This window comes from Apis florea, unplaced genomic scaffold (genome assembly GCF_048593485.1).
Source record: "Apis florea isolate Af1SG1 unplaced genomic scaffold, ASM4859348v1 contig_2201_pilon, whole genome shotgun sequence".
Classification (NCBI taxonomy): domain Eukaryota; kingdom Metazoa; phylum Arthropoda; class Insecta; order Hymenoptera; family Apidae; genus Apis; species Apis florea.
Window position 1 is genome coordinate 749,599 of NW_028256542.1, and position 22,495 is coordinate 772,093.

Below are 22,495 nucleotides of genomic sequence, written 5' to 3' on the forward strand. Positions count from 1 at the left end.
CTTCAGAGTGCCGTAGATTAAACATATAGATAGAGAAAGAAGATTGAAAGAGAAGGATAGAAACAGAATAAGAATTAACCGTTACTGCCATCTTTTGAGTACTAAACACACTTTTTTGAAAACGAAGGATAAGGTAGAGTAAGAATTAAATGTTAACGCCATCTCTTGAGAATTTAAGAAAGATGATTCTTTAGGAAGATATTATCAGCACTCGAGAGATGGCGCTGATAGCCAATTCTTATTCTATCTCTATCTTTCTCTCACTATTTTCTGTCCTTTATTTGTGTGTTTCATTTGCGGCACTCTCGAGATGGCGCTGAATCCCTAATTTTTTCCATATCTCTATCTTTCTCTCACTATTTTCTGTCCTTTATTTGTGTGTTTCATTTGCGGCACTCTCGAGATGGCGCTGAATCCCTAATTTTTTCCATATCTCTATCTTTCTCTCATTATTTGCTTTCTTTGTCTTTTGTTACGTGATTATAACTAAGATACGAGATATTGAAATTCTTTTATCATTTTTTTATTCTTTTTCGATTATATTATAATGCGATTTAATTTTCAATGTAAAACATATTCTAATAAATATATCTAATAAATATTCTAATATATGAAAACTTGATTTGAAAAAAACTAGGAAAGAATTTTAAAACTTTAAAATAAAAAAGTTTCATATCAGTAATATTTCATTTATTATTTTATATATTTTTACTAATATAAATATTATATTTAATAATTGATTAATTAATTAATTAATTATTTAAATTACATATTCGTCCTACAACATATAATAAAAGTGATTTATTTATTTCTTACTATTATTAAATAATTAAAAAAAAGTGTAAATTATTTTTTCATATATATTGCGATGAAAACTTTATAAAACTAGATAGTACAGATTTTAAAAGTTAAAATTATAGGATTTATATATAAACTATTGACAGGATAGTTGAGTAATTCAATTTTAAATACGAGAAACAGGATTTCTAATAAATTAGTTTAAACAATATTCTTATTAGTTCAGTTACAATATACTTATGACAATTTCTATTTTACATTATATTTCGTAGCAATATTCGTTTCTCTTATTCGAAATTATCATTTGTGTTACTCTGAAAATAAAAATTAACATAATTATTAATCACAACTTGTATTTAAGTTATTCCAATTAACGTATTTAGCAAAACAGTGTTTCATCATACCAAAAATTTGAATAACTCTATATTTTGTGGTTTACTGTCATGATGATTGTTCTCATTCGATATCAGTAGTATTTCTGGAATTTCTTTCCTTTCGTCGTTGATATTATCGTATCCTGCTATATTTTGCACATTTTCGATATGTTTCCTTTTATTCTGGTCCATCTCTTCATTGTTGTTTTGATCTCTGTATTAACAGAATTTTAAGATATAATTTGAAATTGAAACTTTAGTCTTTTAATAAATATTGAAGAAAATCATTGCAATTCAAATATTCATCATTCAAAATATTTCACGATTAAGATTTTATTTTATATTAATTGAAAATCAATTATGATTTTAATTATAAGTTTTGTTATAAAAACAAAAATAGATTGCAACATATCATAAATAAAAATCATATATCATGACAGAGTAATAAATAAAATGTTTTAAATTTTTCTTATTTGTTGTACAATATTTTTTTACCGAATAGGTTCATTGTTAATATGATGGATATCAAGTTCATCGTTATTCCAATGCTCTGGAAAATTAGCTTTTATTTTGAAAAGTCTGTCCCATCTTCCTTTGTATTTGTTAGATATTAATGGTCGACCAATCAAACGGGAAAGTATGAATTGATCTTTTGTAAGAAATGGTACACCTTGTTCATTTATCGTCTTGGATGGCATTAAATATCCATTGTTATGTCCTCCACTGCGTTTACCATGACCTGTAATTATGAAATTATGATAAAATAATTATATATAATTTTACAGTATATTTAATAAAACTAGAAATATGCTGCTTGAGAAATATAAAGACAAAAAGAAACAAAATCCTTTTATAAAAATTGTATTATATGTGATTTCTTTGCATTGTCTTTATTCTTTATTAATCCACGTTTTTCCTTTTCCATAATTCAATTTAGATCTTCTCTAATTTCTCTAATTTACAAGTTATGTAAAACAAATTCATTGTAACATTTTTGGATTAATAAAAAAAAAAAAAAAAAAACATGCTAACAGTTTATTATTAAAATCTTTTTTTATCTTAGGAAAGGGCAGAAAGAGGGAAAAAAATTTTTCACGCTATAATGAAAATGCTTTTACAATTAATCAAAGGTGAGAACGTACCTCCCCAACATGAATGTCCATAGCTCAAACAAGAACCTGGAACAAATATTCTATGATTAATTATTATTTCATCATTGAATTTATTCAATTATCTCATATTGCAAAATGTTTACAAAACATAATTTTTATAAATCTCAATTTTTCAATTAAAATATACAAATTAAAGATTTATACTTTTTAAGTAAGTACACTTTTAAAATTATTTCCAATTATTTTTAAATCATATATAAAAATAATTTTAAAAAAAATAATGTAAACATTTTTAATATCATCTTTTTTTTAATATTATCTCCTCGCATTTGAAATAAAAATACGGATCAATTATAATCTTCATAACCGATATCGAAGCTTTTTCACCGATAACTATATATATATATATATATATTTATTCATCATTTTTTATTTGTCTGCATATTTTCAGCATGGAATGTATGTAAATGCAATATAGAGATAAAAGAAAATACTTTGACAAACGAATGATATAAAATCATGCGTGAGAAACGGTGAAATTTCTGATATACTTAACGCTGCCTTTCATGTAGTTTCACCGATGTTATTTTTAAGATAAAAAAGATTTCAGGTGTATACTTTCGGGAATTTCATGCTCAAATTTTCATATTTTTCAAAGATGTTTCGTATCTCGAAATCAATTGAATATCAGTTTGAAACAAAATGTATTTTTAAGGATATTCTAATGGATCCTCCCTATGGATCCCAATGGAGCTTCCATTTTGAAATTTTAAAGCTCCTCGTAAAAGTGACTCTTATACATTTGAAGTTGAGTTAAGTTAATCAGAGTGAAGAGTGCGTGAAAGGAGAGATGATTGTTTTTGATAAAATATGAAAAAAGATGATAAAAGAAAATTTGACAATGTGCAATTGGAACTTTTGATAAAACTTTTGATATATTTAAAATTTTGAATAAAGATATAAATTTTTTACTCTTTATACGTACGTATTCTTTTCTTCTTTTTTTTTTACATGTATATTTTTGCGTTCTACGTATATTTTAAGAATAACTCTCGAGAATCGGTGGATAATTGTTAAGATTGCTGGAAGATAGAATCCATTGATGAAAAAATAATTGTGAAAGTTAACTCTGGAAACTTTTAACCTCAACATATTTTTCATTTGAAAAAAAAAAAAAAAAAAAAAAAAGATCATTTTATTTTAGAATTTAACAAAATATCCTTTTGTTTTATTTTCTTTTTTAATTTGCAAAAATTTCAATCTCGAAAAAATATTATTATTTTGATTGCTTATCTCTTCACTTTTCACAGAAATATGAATAACGTATAAGAACATTATGAAGTAAAAATAATATCGATATCGTTTTATCGATGAAATTTACAGATATATTAATCAATTAAACAAGCAATTAATGAAGGAATATATTGATATATCGAATGAAGTATTGAAAAGACGACTTCTCATCTTTCTGAATGACATCTTTCCAAGGTGGGCGAATCTATCTCATTATGAATATATATATATGAAACAATGCGAGTGTGGTTATCTACGCGATGAATTGGGTTAATTAAAAATTCAACAGAGCGTCTAAGAGGCTGATGAAAATGAAAAGCTACACGGATTTCATTCGAAATTCTATTGAAAGTGGGATAAAAAAAAAAAAAAAGAAACACGTATATTTCAGAACGTTAATCAAATTTCTCCATAAATGTAATTATATGTATATTAATATAACGTATTATAAAGATTAATCTTTCGTGCTCTATATACTTGCAACTTGGATAGAACTTGAATATCTATTACAAAGAATTATCAAAATGGCAATTTATAATTATGTGCGTGATGATTCAAACGAAGTTGCAAATTATTGTGAATAAATTATAAAAGGATAATGAATTTTTATTGGAACAAGATAATAACACGATAATAGATAAATAATTTTGGACAAAGAGATTTGGAATAAGCTAAGAAAGCTTTGAGAAAATTATCACTTTTCAATTTGTTGATTTATGTTGTGAATATTATTTGAAAGTAAAATATATATTTATAAAAATAAAAGTAAAAATATTTCAAAAAGGAAACATTTAAAAAAAATTAATTTTACAGAAACATTCTTTTCTTTCATTTCACAATTTGGAAGATTAAAGACAAGTAAGTTTCTTTCCTTTATATATCGAGAAATAATCATACAATTTAAATTTTTCGTTTCTAATCGACACACGCGTATTATGTGATTCACTCTGTGTGTATTCTAATATCTCCATACTAAGATATGCTAAAGAGAATAAAAGGAACGTATCATGTTGTGCTCTCACATCTCAGGTGAGAAAAACAACAAAAAAGAGGAAGAATGTCGTGAACAGCAAAATCAATTGTTACTTTTGTCACCTGAATCGATGGATAGAAATGTGGAAATGGATATTCTTCTTATTCGTGTCTTTTTCTTAAACATTCTTATTTCTTCCTGAATCTTATTTTTTATCTATTCTTCATCATACTGGATATAAGACTAATAAAAATTCTCTGCAATTAAAAAGCTAAAATTTGTAAAAATTTAAATCAATAACTTTTTGTTAACAAAAAGAAATAACGTGTATGATTCAACAATTATGAAATATTATTTAATTCCTTTCACGAAGAAAATGACAATATCTCTATCGAGTTTGTTATAGATGCATAAATCTCATATGCTTATTTAAATTTACACCGCGTTGATATGCAACAAGACTTTTGTAACATAAAATAATAATTTGTTATCAAGACAGATTTAAAAAAGAAACATCGTTGTTAAAACAAATTTCAAAATATCTTGTAATTACTTATATTAATTTAAGAAAAACTGAATTTACTGAAATATATATATAATTAGAAAAATATAACAATCGCAACTATAATAAAAAAGAAAAAAAATTATTATAAAAAATTAAATATGAAAAGAGCTAATTTCTAATTTCTAAATCCAATTCACAAAAGATAATAATTTCTGTGTGTAAAATTCTCATTATTCTCAACAATTTCATTCGTTTCTTTCTCCACAAAGTATCGGGTTACCTGTCCATTCGAATATCGATCAACGAACTCACGAAAGAGGAGAGGACGCCAACTGGCGAGGATTAGCTGCAACAGGTTACCACCACAAAACTGTTGGAACGTGTGAAGTTGCTAATCTTATAACTTGTAAATGCACAGAGATTCTCAATGTGTAATTAAAATTTAACGCGGCCCATGGATGGAAGCAAGGATCGCTAGACCACAGATGATCCCATTATCGAAGTTGCACCAACTTTGTTATTATTGTTCATGTTACACCTTCTTAAGCAACCCTTTCTGTTAACCCGGCTTTCGTTTCACATTTAATAACGATCTCTATTTATCTCGACTCGAACTTTCATTCATGATTTAATAATGTTATGGAATTTACTTTAGAAATATTTGCGCACACAATATTATCCTTACTTCTAATTTTTAATCTCTGAAAAAACGAGATATTTAGAGAAACGAATCAATTTATTTATGTTATTTAATGTGTAATAAATGTATATTACGAAGAACGATGTGAGAATTATGCAGATATATTGTAAACACATTTTTAGAATTGGTTCATGGAAAATTTTTAAAATAGGTCCACCTTTTCACCCTTTTTACGTCAACAAGTGAGTATCCGGGTACCTTTTTATTTTAAGGTAAAACCCAAATTATTTTTATCATCCAATTAAACAATTTTTTGATTTACTCGTATTAGAATTATCTTAGGATCAGAAACAGAACGATATTAAGAATTTTGAATTCTCAAGTTTGGAATTATGTTACAATAGAAAATTACTAGAAAATTGTTGAGTGTTGAGATAAGGATGTCGATCAAAAATGATGACGATAATATTTGGAGACTGAAAAATTTAATTATTTTTGAAGCGATTTCTTTTTTAACTGTTAGTTAAAAACATCTTAGAATTTCGATTAGAATGATTGAAAAAAATGAAATCTAATTTATTGCCATTATAAATATAAATATAACGTATTAAATAAATGTAACGATATACAAAACAAAATGGACATAATTTCGAAAGAATAAATGATAACCCATGTGATAATTTCAATATAATGAATTAAATTACAATTGGAAGATGAAAGTTAAATGAGTTTTGTCGAGTTGTTTTATAGTAATGAACTTTTCGAGTTATAAGTTCATACTTGTTGAACTATTTCGATTATTAAAAATATAAATTTGTATTTCACATTGTCGCTAAATATATAAAATTCCATTTATTATCACACAAGATTAAAATTTTCATATTGCATTATTCGATTTAATAATCACGTTAAGATGATTAAGTTAAAATATATATTTTTATATTTTATTATTTGAAATTTTATTTATCTACGTTTCTCTTTGAGAAACTGAAAGGGAAGAAATATAAGAAAATAATAACAAATAATAAACTAGTAATAAATGTAATTATTAAAGAAGGATATAAATAGAAAAATCAGTAGAAGACGGTCAAATAAATCGGACAGGTATCTAAAAAGTAAAAGTATTTAAACATCATTTTACTTGGGATACAATTTAAATTCCTTTATCTTGCTATAAAGATTTTAACTGGACCACTAGTTATTGCTTGATATACTTGCAAACGATTTACAATCCAAGTTTAGAATTTTATTATAAAAAGTGAATTGAAAGTTATTAAAATTAAAGAAATCGAATGATTAATATGAAAATTTCGTAATTTTATATGAATCCATTTTCTATTTTATACAAATTTTAATCTAATATTATAATACATATTCCTAATTAAATATATCTCTATTCAAAAACATAAATAATATATTCAATTCTCTAATTTATTCTATTATAAATTACAGTTGTATAAATTATTAACATTCTTAACGAATATCTCTATAATTTGTAATTTTAAAGGCAAAATATATATATATATATATAATATGAAAAAGCAACGAATAATTTCACGCTCAACGTCGAGATTCTGAATAATCCATAAATCTCAAAAATTACTAAATTTAATAAGTAATATAAACAGTAACAGTATTGAATTAAATAAAGAAATCTGTTTGGAAATATTATTAATCGAAGATATATCGGAAACATGATGGAAACAGAAGTGATAAAAATAAAAAGAAGAAAGATGGTTATTAATTTTTCAAGAGACGTGCAACTTTTTTTCCCCCTCTTCGTTTAGATATAATATTCACATGCGTGGCTGATAAATTGACCAATCTTTTTAAATATTTCTCTCGTGCCTCACTTTTTTCTCTCGTATTATTGTATTAAATTCAGTAAACACTAGTAGATACAGATTCGATTTGCAATCAAAATTGTACTATTTTCATAAAATTATATATATATTACATCGAAACGATTGAATTTGAGATTGAATTAATTATCCCATTCCTTTTTGTTCATAAATATCAGATTTTAATATATATGTGAATAAAATTTAACAATATGAAAAATTTACAAAAAATTCACTTGGTTAAGGATAACGTTTAATTACTATTACGATATAATATAAATTTTATTGATTTTAGTAATATTTTTAAATTATATCCATTATTTTATATCTGACAATTAATTAGAAATAAATCAACGAAAAAAAAATGTAAAAAATAGAATTTAATAATAGTTTCAAAACTATCGAAGGTGTAATGAAAATATTGTTTCTCCCATTTTTATATATATACTCTTAAATTTTCGATTAATTAAATTCAATTGAAGTTTTAAAAACATCTATGTATTTTTCTTTCATGGAACGGAAACGGAAGTAACGTTATTCTCGTTATCGATACATAATTCTCCAATAAAATTTGGCATAATAGAATTTGTAATTTGTTCGTTTAATAAAACTAAAATTGCATCACGAATAAATATAATTATCCCTATGAGATATAATTTCTGAAAATTGAGACCATGAATAACGAAGATATGTAAATTAATAGCTCGAGGGATATTTCTTCATATATATTTAGATAATTATTTCTTGATGAATAAATTTATATTAAACCTTAATGATGAGACATTTGACTGCAGTCAAAGGTTCTTTACGCCCATTTAATGCGAGATTTCATTTTGGTCTACATATGTGCCCCCAAGCACAAATATAGTTAGATTTGCAGAAAGTGAGGTTAGGAAGTTTAATCTTTAGGGTCCCTAGTGAGTAAACAAGCTTCTTTACGGTTAAATATTTTCCTTATTTTCCCAAGTTTCCTTTCTTTTCAAATTGTTTTAATATTAATTTTGTAATTAATTGAAATTTAAATTATTTAATATCGAAATTTATTCAATAAAATCAAATTCATTATTAATCTCTAGTGTAATTTTAATTATTTTTTAGATGTAGAATTCGTGTTAAATTTAAAAAAAAATATATACATATATATATATTATTTAAATGCTCGTTCGAATTCTCTTTTTGGAATGAACAAATATTATTCATGTGTATAATGAAAAATGATTGAATAATTAAAAGAAATATATATACATACATACCTGCTACACCACCCGCAAAACAAAAGATTATCATGAAAATCCAAGTGCGTATAAGAACCGTCACCGATTGTGAGTTGACCGAAGTGATCGCCATGTGACTATTGGTATTCTATATAAAACAACAATAAAGAAAAAGGTAATTAAATCTTTTATCAATTTAACATTCAGTGAAAGATTCAAGTATCTTGATAAATTGTAATATTGAATATTAATCAAATTTTGCACGAAAAGGAAAGGGAATTATTTTTACAATATATATAAATAAAATGGTAATTTATCAATCTTTTATTTTGGGATTGTATTACCTTTCCCAGAATATTAAATTAAATCATGCTTGCGATTATAATAGCGTAGAGATATAACATTTTTTTTGATAGGAATTCGGATAATTTCGACAATTTTTAAAAAAATTATTCGAAAAAAATGATTAATGGATATGATGTATATATATATATATATATTTTTTTTTTCTCGCGTGGAATTAAATATTTTCGCTTAGTGAAAAATAGTAATGACACGAAAGAATTTAGGAAAAAAATATTTAGCTCACTCTTCCTCCTTTTTGCGATACATATTTAGCGTGCAAGCATTTTCTGATTAATTTTCATTGCTTTTCTCCAAATACGTATTTATATAAATTAAAAAATAATAGAAATTTTTAATCAATTCTCGAAAATTTTATACGTTCCATAGTTGAATCAAAAAATGATATATAATCAAATAAAATATACAATATTTTTTGTTTTCTATATTATTTATGTTTATTAAGGATATTAATAAAGTAAAAGAGAAAATTCGAATTAAAAATAAAAAAAAAATCTAATAAAATTTCTAATATTCCTAACGAGTTTATTTAAACACAAAGAATAATAAAAATGACAGATGATAAAATAGATTCAAGATTGGATAACATTTAAAATATATTATCTCTTTTTTCTTCACTATTTATAACTAATATTATCAACTTTGTGTTATGCTTAGACGAACATATTGAAATAACTTAGATGAAATTATTCAGTTAGTGCAATAATAATTCAGAAACGGTATATTGAATAGCTTTATACGTTATTTCATTGTTCCCTTACATAAATTTAAGTTTCAATACAATAACAATATGAAATTGCTACAGCATTAAACCTGCCTTCCATAAAGTTAACATGAGAAACTGATTCTAAGAATATTCACATCTATTCTTATAACTATATGCAAATTATCTATATTTTATTATATTGATGCACATGAAATTTGTTTCCTTTTAAAGTTTAAATATGAATGATATAATTTTATAAATATTTAAATCTCCACGTTATGAACAATCATATATAATAATATTTCTGCAACTTTCTCATATGAATTTCATACTTGACAAAATAGCAATTGATGCAAAGTTAAAATGATATTAACACGTTTAGATAATTTAGAATATCCTCTACATCTATTTCATACATAATAAATTGTTCTAATTATCAAATTATCAATATATGACTTTTATATATTTTTAAAAATCAACAAGAGGAGAAATAAAAAATTTGAAGATATTCAAATCACAATAAATATCTATCACATATCTATTTTCGAATTAAATAAATCTAAGATATTTAATTTTATTTTATAAAATAGCGTAGACAATATAGATATTTATATCTTACAAGTTTCAATCCAATCTTGCTGCATATCTAATTGGAATGAAAGAGTATTATTTATTAGTTTCCATGCTTAAATATAAAATGTTAAATTTTGATAAATATTCTTCCTAATTGGATATTAAACGCAGCAAGAAATATCAGATAGAAGTGTCGAAAAAAGTGAAAAAGTGTTAATAGATTTATCACAGCTGGGATATTCTTATTTATTTATTGCTTATATCGTCGATTATCGTTTATTTCACTTTTTATGAATTTTCTTTTATGGAGAAAAAAATTGGATATGATATGGAAATCTATGTAAAAATAACTTAAAAAGAGAAAGATTGCCAAATGATCCGAAGCTATATAATAAATGGTAAAAAATTGTCTGAAAAAACGTTGTAAAAATATTACTTATTATATGAATCGATAAACTGTTCATCCTGTAAAAACAAATTGATTGAAAATCTTTCTTGCATTTTTCTACAAGTTTTTTTGAAATTTAAATTCTTTTAGTAGTTTAATTCTTCTTTTTTTTTTTTTTTTTTTTTTGCAAGAAAGAACGAAGAAGCAAAAATGATTGAATTAGGTTTAAATTAGGAGCAATTTTGAAAATTGAAAAAACTAATTTAACATTTTAAATATTGGATATAGAAGATGTAATCGAAAGATTTTTTAAATTGAATTCATAAAAATATTTTTGTATTATTATAAAAATTAATAATATTTCTTATACAAATGCAATTTTATAAATAAAAAAATATTTTCAAATATGAATTTAATCTTGTTTCTTCTTGTTTTATGGAAAATTAACGTATTAAGAAATATTTGTAACTAAAAATTTTGTAACATCAAAATTAATTTTGAAATTTTCGTATCTATTCTTCCAGTAAAATCTTTTTTATTCGACGTTTTAAATTCTTTTAAAGTATTGATGATGTTTAACTTAGAAAATTATCTAGTTAATATTGATATAACCTTGTTTCGAAGCAGAAAGAAAAAATGAGCAAACTATTTTTTAAAAATTAATAATTTTACAGATAATATTTACATGAAAATATTTGGAAAGTTTAATAGAAAATTTGCATTACAATTTTGATATATGTGATAAACAAAGAAAAAAAAAAGAATTGTATTTAAAAAATGAATCAACTGTTAACACAATATCAATGAAAAAAATTGTACATTTGTTAAATCTTTTTTTTTTTCTTTTTTCATTTTCCTCTATGAAAATCATAAAAGTGACCAAAAAAAGAAAGAATAAAGAGACTTCAAATTTATAAATTGGAAAATGGAATAACAAAGTCTAAAATACCTTGTAGAATCAATTATAGTATTAAAAATAAAAAAATATATATTTTAAGAAGAATTCAAATTGTTCTGTATAACTTAAATCTAAATAAATTTCATGCACACCATATTCTCCATATCTTCGAAATTCTCTCTCTCCATCACTTTTTCATTAATTTCTCCCTGTATCACTTTCAAAAATAAGCCGCTTCTTTTAAAAACACGAACAAACAACAAAAAAAAAAACAAAAACAAAAAGAAAGAAAGAAAAAATTAAAAATAAAACTCGACAAAACCAAATTTTCAACCACTTTTCTCAAAAAATTCTTCGTTCAAGGATAAAACTAAAACCGGTATACCAACTCTGCAACTTTGTAAATTCATATTCCCAATTAGTTTGTTCACCTTCGAGATTGAAAAAACGGAAAAGAAATCCGTCCTTTGGACAGGAATCGTAGTTCCAGGGAAACCGATCCGCTCGCACAAGTTTCACCAAAATCGCAGAGTGACGGACACGGTTCGACCCGTTGTAGGATCCCGATCGAAGAAGGGCTTGCCGACTTAACTCGAAGCGAGCGGGTACGATGAAGGCTTTTATAGACGTGTCTGCAACACGGCCGAGTATGGTGGTGTGTATGGTGGTGGGGTTAACTCACCGCGCGCCTTCTGAGCGCGCACCTGCGTTGGCGGATTGGGATGTTCTTTCGTACCGAATCATCCACTGCGATCGTGTGTGTACATCCTTTGAAATTACGGATTCGCGTTTTCGAATTTACGTGGGATCGTGTGTTAAACCAATCCCGACACGTGAGAATCGAGATATATTTCGCGATTCCACGCAATGTCCCGTTCGATTGGTGAAGATGGGGAATTTTAAGGTTAGATACTCGAGTCGATCGATCGATCGATATTTGGGATTGAAGAAGTATAAATCGTATACAGAAATAATGAATTCGCGTTTTTTTCCAATTTATCGAATGGGATCGTGTTTATAAAAAATTCTTTAAAAGATTAATTATCTAAGCAAAAAAGATATTATTTTCACTTTTATGTAAAAATAAAAGATATAATTCTTCCTTCTTCTAAAAATCATACATGAAATCACTGCGATTATGCAAAACATAGTAATCCATTGTTATTCGATATATAATATATATCTATATTTCCTCATATAGTAGACACATAATACACATGTATTCGTAATTAGATCAATTTAAGAAATTTGTTTTTTGTAATATATAAAAGAAAGAAAATCGATTCAACAATTACAATTGTTTATAAATTTAATCTAATTTCAAGAATTATTTTTAAACAATGAAAAATTTTAGATTAGACAGAAAAGTTTTCTGTACTGTTTAATAAAAATAGTAAGATATTTTATTAGTATTATAGTGCAAAAATAATTACGATTAATAAGATGCATATATATTTATTTTATCATAATCTTTTTATTAAAATCAAAAAATTTAATGTAAAGTAGTTATAATTATCATATACGTAAATGGAAATTTATATTAGGAATATACGTATAAATATATCTCTCTTTATTCATATTAGAAATTTTGGAAATTATTCAAAGATGAATATTAAATCCTCGTAAATATCTGCTCTAATAATTTAATATTTAAGTTAATGAATTTTAACTTGTACGAATAACTAACTTCACTAACTTTCAAGACAATCTTTCAATATATTGTTTCTTACGTATTGATATTAACATTTCATAACATAATTTTAAAATCTTTAAATTTCAATTGACATATATAAACGAACTTGGAAAAATTTGATTAGTATTAAGGTAATAATACGCCTATTAGATGGAAATTGCGATTTTATTGGATTGAAGTTTTACGAGTATAGTATGGTATCGCTCTATGAAAGTGGTTTTTATGTGCAGGAAGCGCCTACGAAAATGTGTAAAGTTTTAAAGTAAAGGCATTATCGAATTAGGTAGTCGTTCTGAAAGTTAATGTTTGTTAACATTTAGCAAATATTACAAATTACAGTTTAATAAATTATTAACTTATTAATATATTAATTAATAAGTAAAAGTAAAAAAATTTGACACATCGTTTTTCAGAATTTTTATTTTAACTACTTGTTTTATAAAAAAATAAGTAATCAGAGTTAAAATATTTTCGAATATTACTATGATCTTTACCATTTGATTTTTCGACAGAATTATAATATTACGAATTAGTCAATTATAATCTGAAATGATATTATTGTTGTTTCAGAAATTAATTGATGTGTATTAATGTTTTTCAATTATATTATATTTTTTCCAAATATTAATAATAAAATAAATTTTTACTTTAAAAAAACTAAAGCTTATGAAAAGTGTAAATAAACGAATATTTATTCTAACTCTACGCATTGAATAAATATAAATTGTTTTCTGTATTTTTCAGTATAATATTATAAATACTATAAAATCCACATTGAATGTGCAAACATTGATATAAAAATGAAATCAAATATTTTTTAAAAAAAAATCTTTTAATGTAAAATAAGACAAAATGATTTCAATACCGCAAATTGCCTGATTTGGAGAAAAAATTGAAATCTATGATGCGGATTTTTAGTAGAAGATTACTGTCTCTCTTCTTACTCTTCTTTATTCACCGTTAGAAAAGTTCACATGGATCATTTTTTACACTTTTTGACATAACCTCCAAAATCTTGATGTCTAAAACACAGGTGTGTTAGCCCTACTGATAACTTTTCTTAGCAAGTCCAGAATAAAACATTCTATCCCTTCCTTTTTATATTGTTTCTTCATCTCAACAATTAACTACATTCGATAATTTTTATAAACATTTCAATCTTTTAATTACAGTCTTCTTATCAATCAAATAAATTGAAGTAAAAATAATTACATATAATTAATAATATTAACAGTACTTTTAAAAAAGATTATTTTTAAAAATTTTTTTTCAGAATTAACAAGAAAATTTTTGTGCAATTGTTAAATTTTATTCAAACCGTATTCAGGAATTGAAATACGGTATATGAATTCAACTGTAACAATTTGAACAGGATGAAATTTAATTACGCGGACAGAGTAGGCCTATCGTCGCTCTTAAACAGAGCGTAATAAAGGAAAATCTCTATGACGCGTGTCATCCTTGATGAAACTATGGAACGTATTAAACCCCCAATACCGAATTAAATCGTCGTACGTATTAGTCGAGATTTGAAGTGAGAGATAGAAATTTATACTATTTTAATATCACGTAACATACAAAGAATACAAAGAATGAAAAGTAATTGTTAACATGTTAAAAAAAAAAATAAATAAAATGTAACAAATAAATTAAAAAAAATAAAACAATCAAAAGTCTTGGAAAAATTTATATTATATATAATATATGAATATAATTGATTAAAAAGTTATTTATAAAATTTAAAATAATTCATAAAGGAAAAGTTTTTACAAAATCTTTATCTTTTATTTTTTTAAATTTAAGTTTGAAAATTTCTAGAAATATATAGCAATGTCCACTTAACTAATTGTAATTTTCAACCGACACATCTGTTGCAACTCTTCTATGTAATTTGGTTTTGTTTCGAGATTATTATTCTCTTCTTTTTTCAGAATTAAAGACACGATACATTTTTTGATGATGGAAAAACAAAAATTTCGAATAATTCTGAACAATTCTAAAATCAAATTTTGAATTCTGAATCCTGAACAATTTTCATTAATAGGAAAAGAAGATGGAAGATGATCTAAAAATTCTTATTGATACAATGAAATAAATATAATTTTTCTGAAGAATTAAAATTTAAAAAAAAATTTATACATATAAATCTAAAAGAAAATAGTTAAGCATTTAAAAATTAATTTAAAATTCGAGAAGGAAAGAAAATTTCTGTTGATTTCTTTTCCTTTCCCAAAAATTTATTGAAATAAAATAAGTTTTAATTTAAGATATTATAAATCATTTTTGCAATGTGTGCAAAAAATTTTATAACAAATAATAACTAATCAAGCTCGATAAGTAACCAGATTAAAGAAAGTTATTAAATTTACCTGCAAATGATATTTATCATCGTTAACAATAATGAATCGCAATTCATTGTTGTCAACCTTTAATTTAAACAACCCAGGTAACTCTGTATTAATGCACCCTAAACCGTCTATAGCTACCATAATTATGATTTTTTTTATCGAGAACAATCATTAGATATTTTTTGTTAATTTTTATAGACGATGAAAATCTTTATCTTTGTTCCAAATTAACATAATTTTTTTTACTTTCCATTAAATATACTAAATGTATCGCTGTAAAATTAATAATTTTCAAAAATAATGTTGCCAAAAAATGATGCTATAGTTTTTATACCCACAACACCATTTTACTATAAATTAATTTTAAAAATAAAATTACATTGTGTCTACAAAATTATATCATCATTAAAAAATAGATTATATTCTATGTTATTCCATAGAATTATGAATTTTTTTTATCATTTCATATATACAAGTTCATCTATAAAAGTGTATTTAAATGCAAGTTTGTTTTCTAAGCAATTAGAGGAAAAATAGTTTTACAAGTGGTCGAAAATGGATTATTCATAGATAAATAATTTCCATTGGTCGAGAGATAAATTCAAAGAACCAACAAGTGGTAGAGGTTACGTTTCTCTCAGCCATGTGTTTCTAAGCTAGTAGTAACAACGATTCACACTCCGACCACATAACATAATCGCGTAGCACACCTGTAACCAAGTTATTTTAAGCTAATATCATTATACAAAGATCATAAATCTCTCGTATTAATATTTCATCCGAGCTTTCAGTCGAGATATTATCTTCGTATTTACTGTAATTTTATAATTGGAAATAACGACATTTCGAATCGTTTGTGTAAACTAGGAGAATTAGAATTTATAAGTATATAATTTATAAAACGCCGACTGACTTTTGCATTAATTACAGGAAAAATCGAATTAAATAAGCAATATGATTTGCTTCGACTATTTATTTAATTTGAATTTTAATTGATGGGATAAACGAACATTAAACATTAACTATACATCTTAAAAAATTTTATTATATTTGCAATTTAATTGTTTCATCGATTTTTCGATTCTTTCTTTGTTTTGTTTTATTTTTGTTTTATCAATTTTTCAATTTTGAGTATTACAATTTGAAAACATTTGATATTATTATCTTTGTAATTTTCTTATTTTATAAGTTTTGCAATTTCTTTTTTTTTTTTTTTTTGAGCATTCTAGAAATTGAAATGTCAAACAAACGTTGAAATCAATGTATGTTTCAAAATCAAACGAACATCAAAATACTTGCGTGGAAATTTTATAAAACGAGTATATAAATTCAATAATGAATGCAAAATATATTAGACACTTGCAATTTAATAATTTTGCATTTAATGAAACGCTTTCATGAAACTGTATATGAAATTTATAATTTGTAAAATTTGAAAATTTCTGTCTGTTGATTTTATAAATATATTATACTTCAAACTTTTTATAACGTTATACTCTCATTTTAATCTGATCTGATTTATTCTAATTTTTCTTCTTTTCGTTTCTTTTTTTCTTTTCTTTTTTTTTTTTTTTTTTTATCTTTTTAATCGAAGAAGAAATTTTATAGATAACGCTACGATTCAGAAAAATATTATTGAATCACGAAATTAAATTAAAAACATAAAGATAATTATTTCCACATTCTAAAAATTTGACATATAAACACAGGAGGAAGCATTTCTTACCAAAGCATTTTCATCACGTGAAAAACGCTGTCAACAATGTTTTATTGTAGAGTTCGTGATAGTCGTAAAACCTAAGTCATTAAAAGAAGGATGAGTGGCAAATTAGCTTTCGTCCTCAATTACTTCGTCACTTGTCAACAATGTAATAACGCTTTCCTATACTTTCATTTAATTCTTCTCGAGAAATATTTTAGATGTTTATGTAAATATTATGATGTTTAAGCTTGCAGTCGTGTAGATAATCTTTACTTTTGATAAGTCATCAGATAATCAAAATATCAAACTAATATTTTTAAACTCATACGAAAGTATCGTAAAATTTAATTATCACTACATTTCGTTCATATAGAAGCAATAAACGGATAAATCGATTGAAACATACACACAACTCGTTAAAAAGCTAATATGATTCGTGAGCGAAGTGAAGTATTTCCCTGAAAAAGGTATGCAATATGTAAGTTGTTTTAAAGACAGGAAGTATTCTAATTGGCTTACGTTGCTCTCTAGTATATTTCTCTTCTATTTCTGAACCAATAGTTCTGAATCAATAACGAATAACCCATCGTTTAACCCGGAGATTGCGAGCCGATAATTAGAAATTCAACTTGAATCCACAAAATGAAATCATATAAATGTTTCTTCTATCATTATACCCATAAGATATTAACTACTTCTTTTCTTCCCTTATCTTCGTGTTTCTATTTCACTTTGCGTATATAATACGATACGCCAAAATCGAAAATCTTGAAAAATATTCAATACATAATCTGATTATTTTTATCATTACAATTTTTCAAACCCATTTTACAAAAAAAGTATGACAAATTGAGATAGATTTTTCCCATTTTTCTCCAATTATTTATAATATTTTATAATATTATTAATTTTTATAACATATCCTTCGACTTTTCTCTTCGACTCTTTTCTAATCGCGATTGAATTTAAAAATTTATAATCTTCACTGACCCCCGTCTAAGGATGGAGAACAATGATATGCATTCGAGGCGGGCAAAAAGAGCGGGAAATTTGGACGGAGATTGCGAGACGCATGCGCAGTGAACGCATTACAAGCCATTGCACCGGAGCGCGACCGATACGTATTTGCAATAAAAAAGGGAGAGAAATGAGGCGCGTGAAATGTCGTAGCGCCGTCAATCCTATTCGTGGGCGACCGTTTCGCACCGTTACCCTTTTATTTTTACAGATCAGATTAAATGGGCTTCTTCGTGAATTCGACTTCACATGACATGGTGCGTCCAGTTATGGATGGATGTACCGTTTTGCATAAATGTATCGTTCGAAATCGCTCGAAAATTGCCGATTTACGCATCGGGCAAATACATGGATCATTTAACAAACGGAAAACAATGAGGGATGTTTTGATCTGTTTCTAAAATGGTTAATGAATCTGATTTACATTAGATAGTAAAAGATATTAATAATAATGTTTACTCTTTTTCTCTAGAGAGAGAAAAAGAGAGAGAAAAGGGAAGATAATGTATATGTATACATACATATTTTAAATGTAATTAAATATTTTTTTGTATTTTATTAGGATTCGAGATATCTTAAAAGATGTATTTCTATTATCTACTAAATGATGATTTAATGTAAATGAAAAAACTTTGGTTGGACATTTCTATTTAATGACAATTGATGTATTGTAATGTTATTTTTTGGGACAAGTAGTGAACACATACGTGAACAACAACGAACACCTGGATTAATAGACTTTTAATTACTGTTGACTTTGATGGATAGATAACCGTACGGGACGCATCAACGACACTATTAAAATTCATGAATTTTTTTGCACCGTGGAAGTGCATCTTTCCACTTTTAAATTTTCATAAAATTATAATAAATATACAAGGATGAAGCAATTAGGAAAAAGTGATTTTCCCTTTGAATTTTTTTTGATTTACTAATATTTTTACTTTACTGATTATCAATTATTAAAGAATGTAAAATTTTATATATCAATATATATCCAATTTATCTGATTTTTATTTATAATCAAGATGTAATATGATGAACGTCTATCCAATGAACAATGAACAATCGATGATCAATTAGAATGAAGTTTATATGGTTCATTGATAATAATTTGCGAAATAAATATTTATAAAACTATGCTAAATAACTTTGCAAAATTATTTAGTTAACATAGATTAATTAAATAAAAATTAATTAGGATATTAAAATTATATTATGATATTATTATTGCGTAAAAACTAACATAATAATACTACATTAAAAATATAATATATACATATATATATATATATATATATATATATATATATATATATTGTAAAATAATAAAAAATTATTGTTTATAATAAAAATCTTTTCAAAATGAATCATCAATGCTTATCAAAGTAATATTTTATAAAAGTTTAAAATGAGAAATACCTTATATCCCAAATATCTTATATCCCATTTGAGTAATAGGAATAAATTTAGTCTCAAAGCAAATCGCGCGATTGACATTGCAAATTATTATTTGAATAAAAAATGTTCTTCCCTGGATTTTCATGCTTCGAAAGAATCTTATTTTTTTCCGGATTTTGTGCTCATATATATGTATATCTTTATAATTTTTTCTAGTTTTATGTTCACATATAAGGAACACATTTTTACATAACCTTTAATTTATTTAAATTTTCAAATAATTAATAACTAACTAACAAATAAATAAGCAAATTTTAATATTGAAAAATTGATCTTTTCCAAAATACAATATAATTTTTTCAGTAGTCATCTATAAGTTATCTGATTGCATCTGAAACATTGATATAGAAGATGACAAAGTAGCGCGTCGCGTCATTCGTATTTATTCAAATTTTACGAATACGTGCGAATATGAAATCAGGCATGGTGAGTGAAAACCGATGTCGAAAGCCTTTCTTGGAACGTCATTCAAGTACACATTTCGAATGTCAATTTGACAATGAAAATACATGAATATACGTGACCTGTTATTAACTATGTCCATCCTATTCAATGGTTCTAAAAAACGTCATTCCTCTATTCTTTAGTTAAAATTTTCCATCTAACATTTCTTTATTTTCCAATATAATATATATTGGATATAACTGAAATTTTATATTTAATTTTTATTAAATAAAGTTTTTAGAAAATTCTACATGCTTTATGAAAATCTAAAATTAGGTTTAATTTATTGTTCTTAACAAGGAAAAGAAAAACAATCAAAATTTCGATATGTAAAATAGGATATTTTAAAAGAGTTTATCTTCGACTAACCTTCGTGTCGATAGCTTCAAGTAAAATGTGAACAATGCCTCTGAGAAATTTAATTATATATCATTTTGGCGTAATCGAATGAAATAATTTCATTAAATATATATGCTACTGAAAAAATTATTAAATTTATATGATTGCTTAAAATTAGTACTTACGATTTATTTGGATCATGATTGTGACAAATCCATTTATTCTAATGTTAACCAAATTATATATAAAGGTGCAGTAACGACATTTTTCAAAACTTGACATTTACGATTCACAAACTTGCACTGAACTTGCACATTAACAATTTCCAAATAGAAAATAATAATAACCGACAATAATCACATTAAATCTGAATTCTATAAATCGATCGTGATTATGAATCGATCATTTTACACGTGAGACGATATTTAATTACAACTCCTCTTGTCTAACATCAGTAGCGCTGTTACCTCGGCAATATTAGAAGATATAAACTATCCATCGATAACTTAGAATCTCAATTTCATTAAAAATATAAAAATTAAATCCAATTTTGTTAAAATATTTTTTAAACAATAAAAAATTAAGCAAACAAGTCAATAAGAAGATCATATATCAAAGTTGTTTTTCGAGTGTATAAATTTTACAGTATAATTTTCAAGGATAGACAAGGAAAGGAAATAGTTGGAGAAAGACAGAGATATAATAAAAATTAGAGAATCAGCGCCATCTTCAGTGTGCCGTAAATGAAACATGAAAAGAAAGGATAGAAATATACTTAGAAAAGGATAAAGATATTGTAAGAATTAATCACTAGCGCCATCTTTTGAGAATTTTTAGAAAAATTATATTTTAATTAATCAAGAGATGGCGCTTATAGTTGATTCTTATCCTATCTCTATCTTTCTCTGAATATTTTCTGTCCTTTCTTTTTATGTTTCATTTGCGGCACACTGAAGATGGCACTGTTTCCATAATTTTTACTATATCTCTATCTTTCTCTAATTACTTGCTCTCCTTGTCTACGCTTATTATTGGCGCGTAACCGCACAAAGTATGAAATACCAAAAGAATACACTTTTAAAATTATAATGATTCTTAATCTTTAATGTAAAAATATATATATATTATATTCCTGTTTTTAATATATCTCTTAGATATATTGAGAAAATCTCAATATATGTTGCAATTCAATCTAAATAATACAAAAATCTAAAAAGAGTAAATAGATTAAAGTACGTAGTTCTTAGCTTGACATCGCTTTCCAATTTATAATTTTTATAATATAATTTAATATAATTTTTCCAATCTAATCTTTTTCTTTAATCAAATCTTAATCTTTAATCAAAAATATTTTGAAAAGCGATGTCAATTACCAGGTCTCACCACGAGGAGGTGACTACGTATCGAGACCCACCTGAAAAAAAAATGAACAAAAACAATATAAAATTAATTAAAATATTAAAGAAATTTGAAAAATCTGAAACACAACAGTTGAGAATATATTTATAAATTAGAAGAACCTGAAATATTAAAATATTAAAAGCTGAAACAAAAAAATTTATTATAAATAATATTACCTAAAATTACCTAAAAAATATTACCTAAAATAAAATAAGTGAATTTTTTACATTAATCATATTTCATCACTCACACAACACACAGAAACTTATTCTTAATCTAAACTTAATTAAACTTAATCTAAGACCTTAATATTAAACTTAATCTTAAAACTTAATCTAGACCTATCCTTAAACTTAATATTAAACTTAATTTAGACTTATGTTTAACCTTAATATTAAATTTAATTTAGACT

General features: G+C 24.8%; 1 protein-coding gene across 3 annotated transcripts; it reads right to left on the bottom strand.

Annotated features, from left to right (window-relative positions):
* Positions 1–994: 994 nt before the first annotated feature.
* Positions 995–21,392, bottom strand: CCHa1 (neuropeptide CCHamide 1). 3 transcript variants are annotated; one of them, XM_031915688.2, is made up of 6 exons: positions 20,868–21,392; positions 8,790–8,898; positions 2,315–2,350; positions 1,668–1,911; positions 1,203–1,386; positions 995–1,112 (listed from the first exon to the last, which is right to left on the bottom strand). In XM_031915688.2, exons 2-6 carry the CDS (start codon positions 8,881–8,883, stop codon positions 1,086–1,088), a joined length of 585 nt encoding a protein of 194 aa, XP_031771548.2. In that variant the 5' UTR covers positions 8,884–8,898; positions 20,868–21,392; the 3' UTR covers positions 995–1,085. The 3 variants fall into 3 exon arrangements, with proteins under 3 accessions (XP_031771548.2, XP_003692592.2, XP_086773571.1); XM_003692544.4 differs by lacking the exon at positions 20,868–21,392 and adding an exon at positions 12,110–12,290; XM_086917445.1 differs by lacking the exons at positions 8,790–8,898; positions 20,868–21,392 and adding an exon at positions 4,673–4,800.
* Positions 21,393–22,495: the final 1,103 nt, after the last annotated feature.

Bases quoted from the DNA above. Each gene is read 5' to 3' on its own strand.
- CCHa1 (XM_031915688.2), bottom strand. From the start codon at position 8,883: ATGGCGATCACTTCGGTCAACTCACAATCGGTGACGGTTCTTATACGC. The intron at 1,912-2,314 runs GTACGTTCTCAC...TCATAATTACAG, and splicing joins TGGACATTCATGTTGGGGAG to GTCATGGTAAACGCAGTGGA. The intron at 1,387-1,667 runs GTAAAAAAATAT...CTGTTAATACAG, and splicing joins ATTAACAATGAACCTATTCG to AGATCAAAACAACAATGAAG.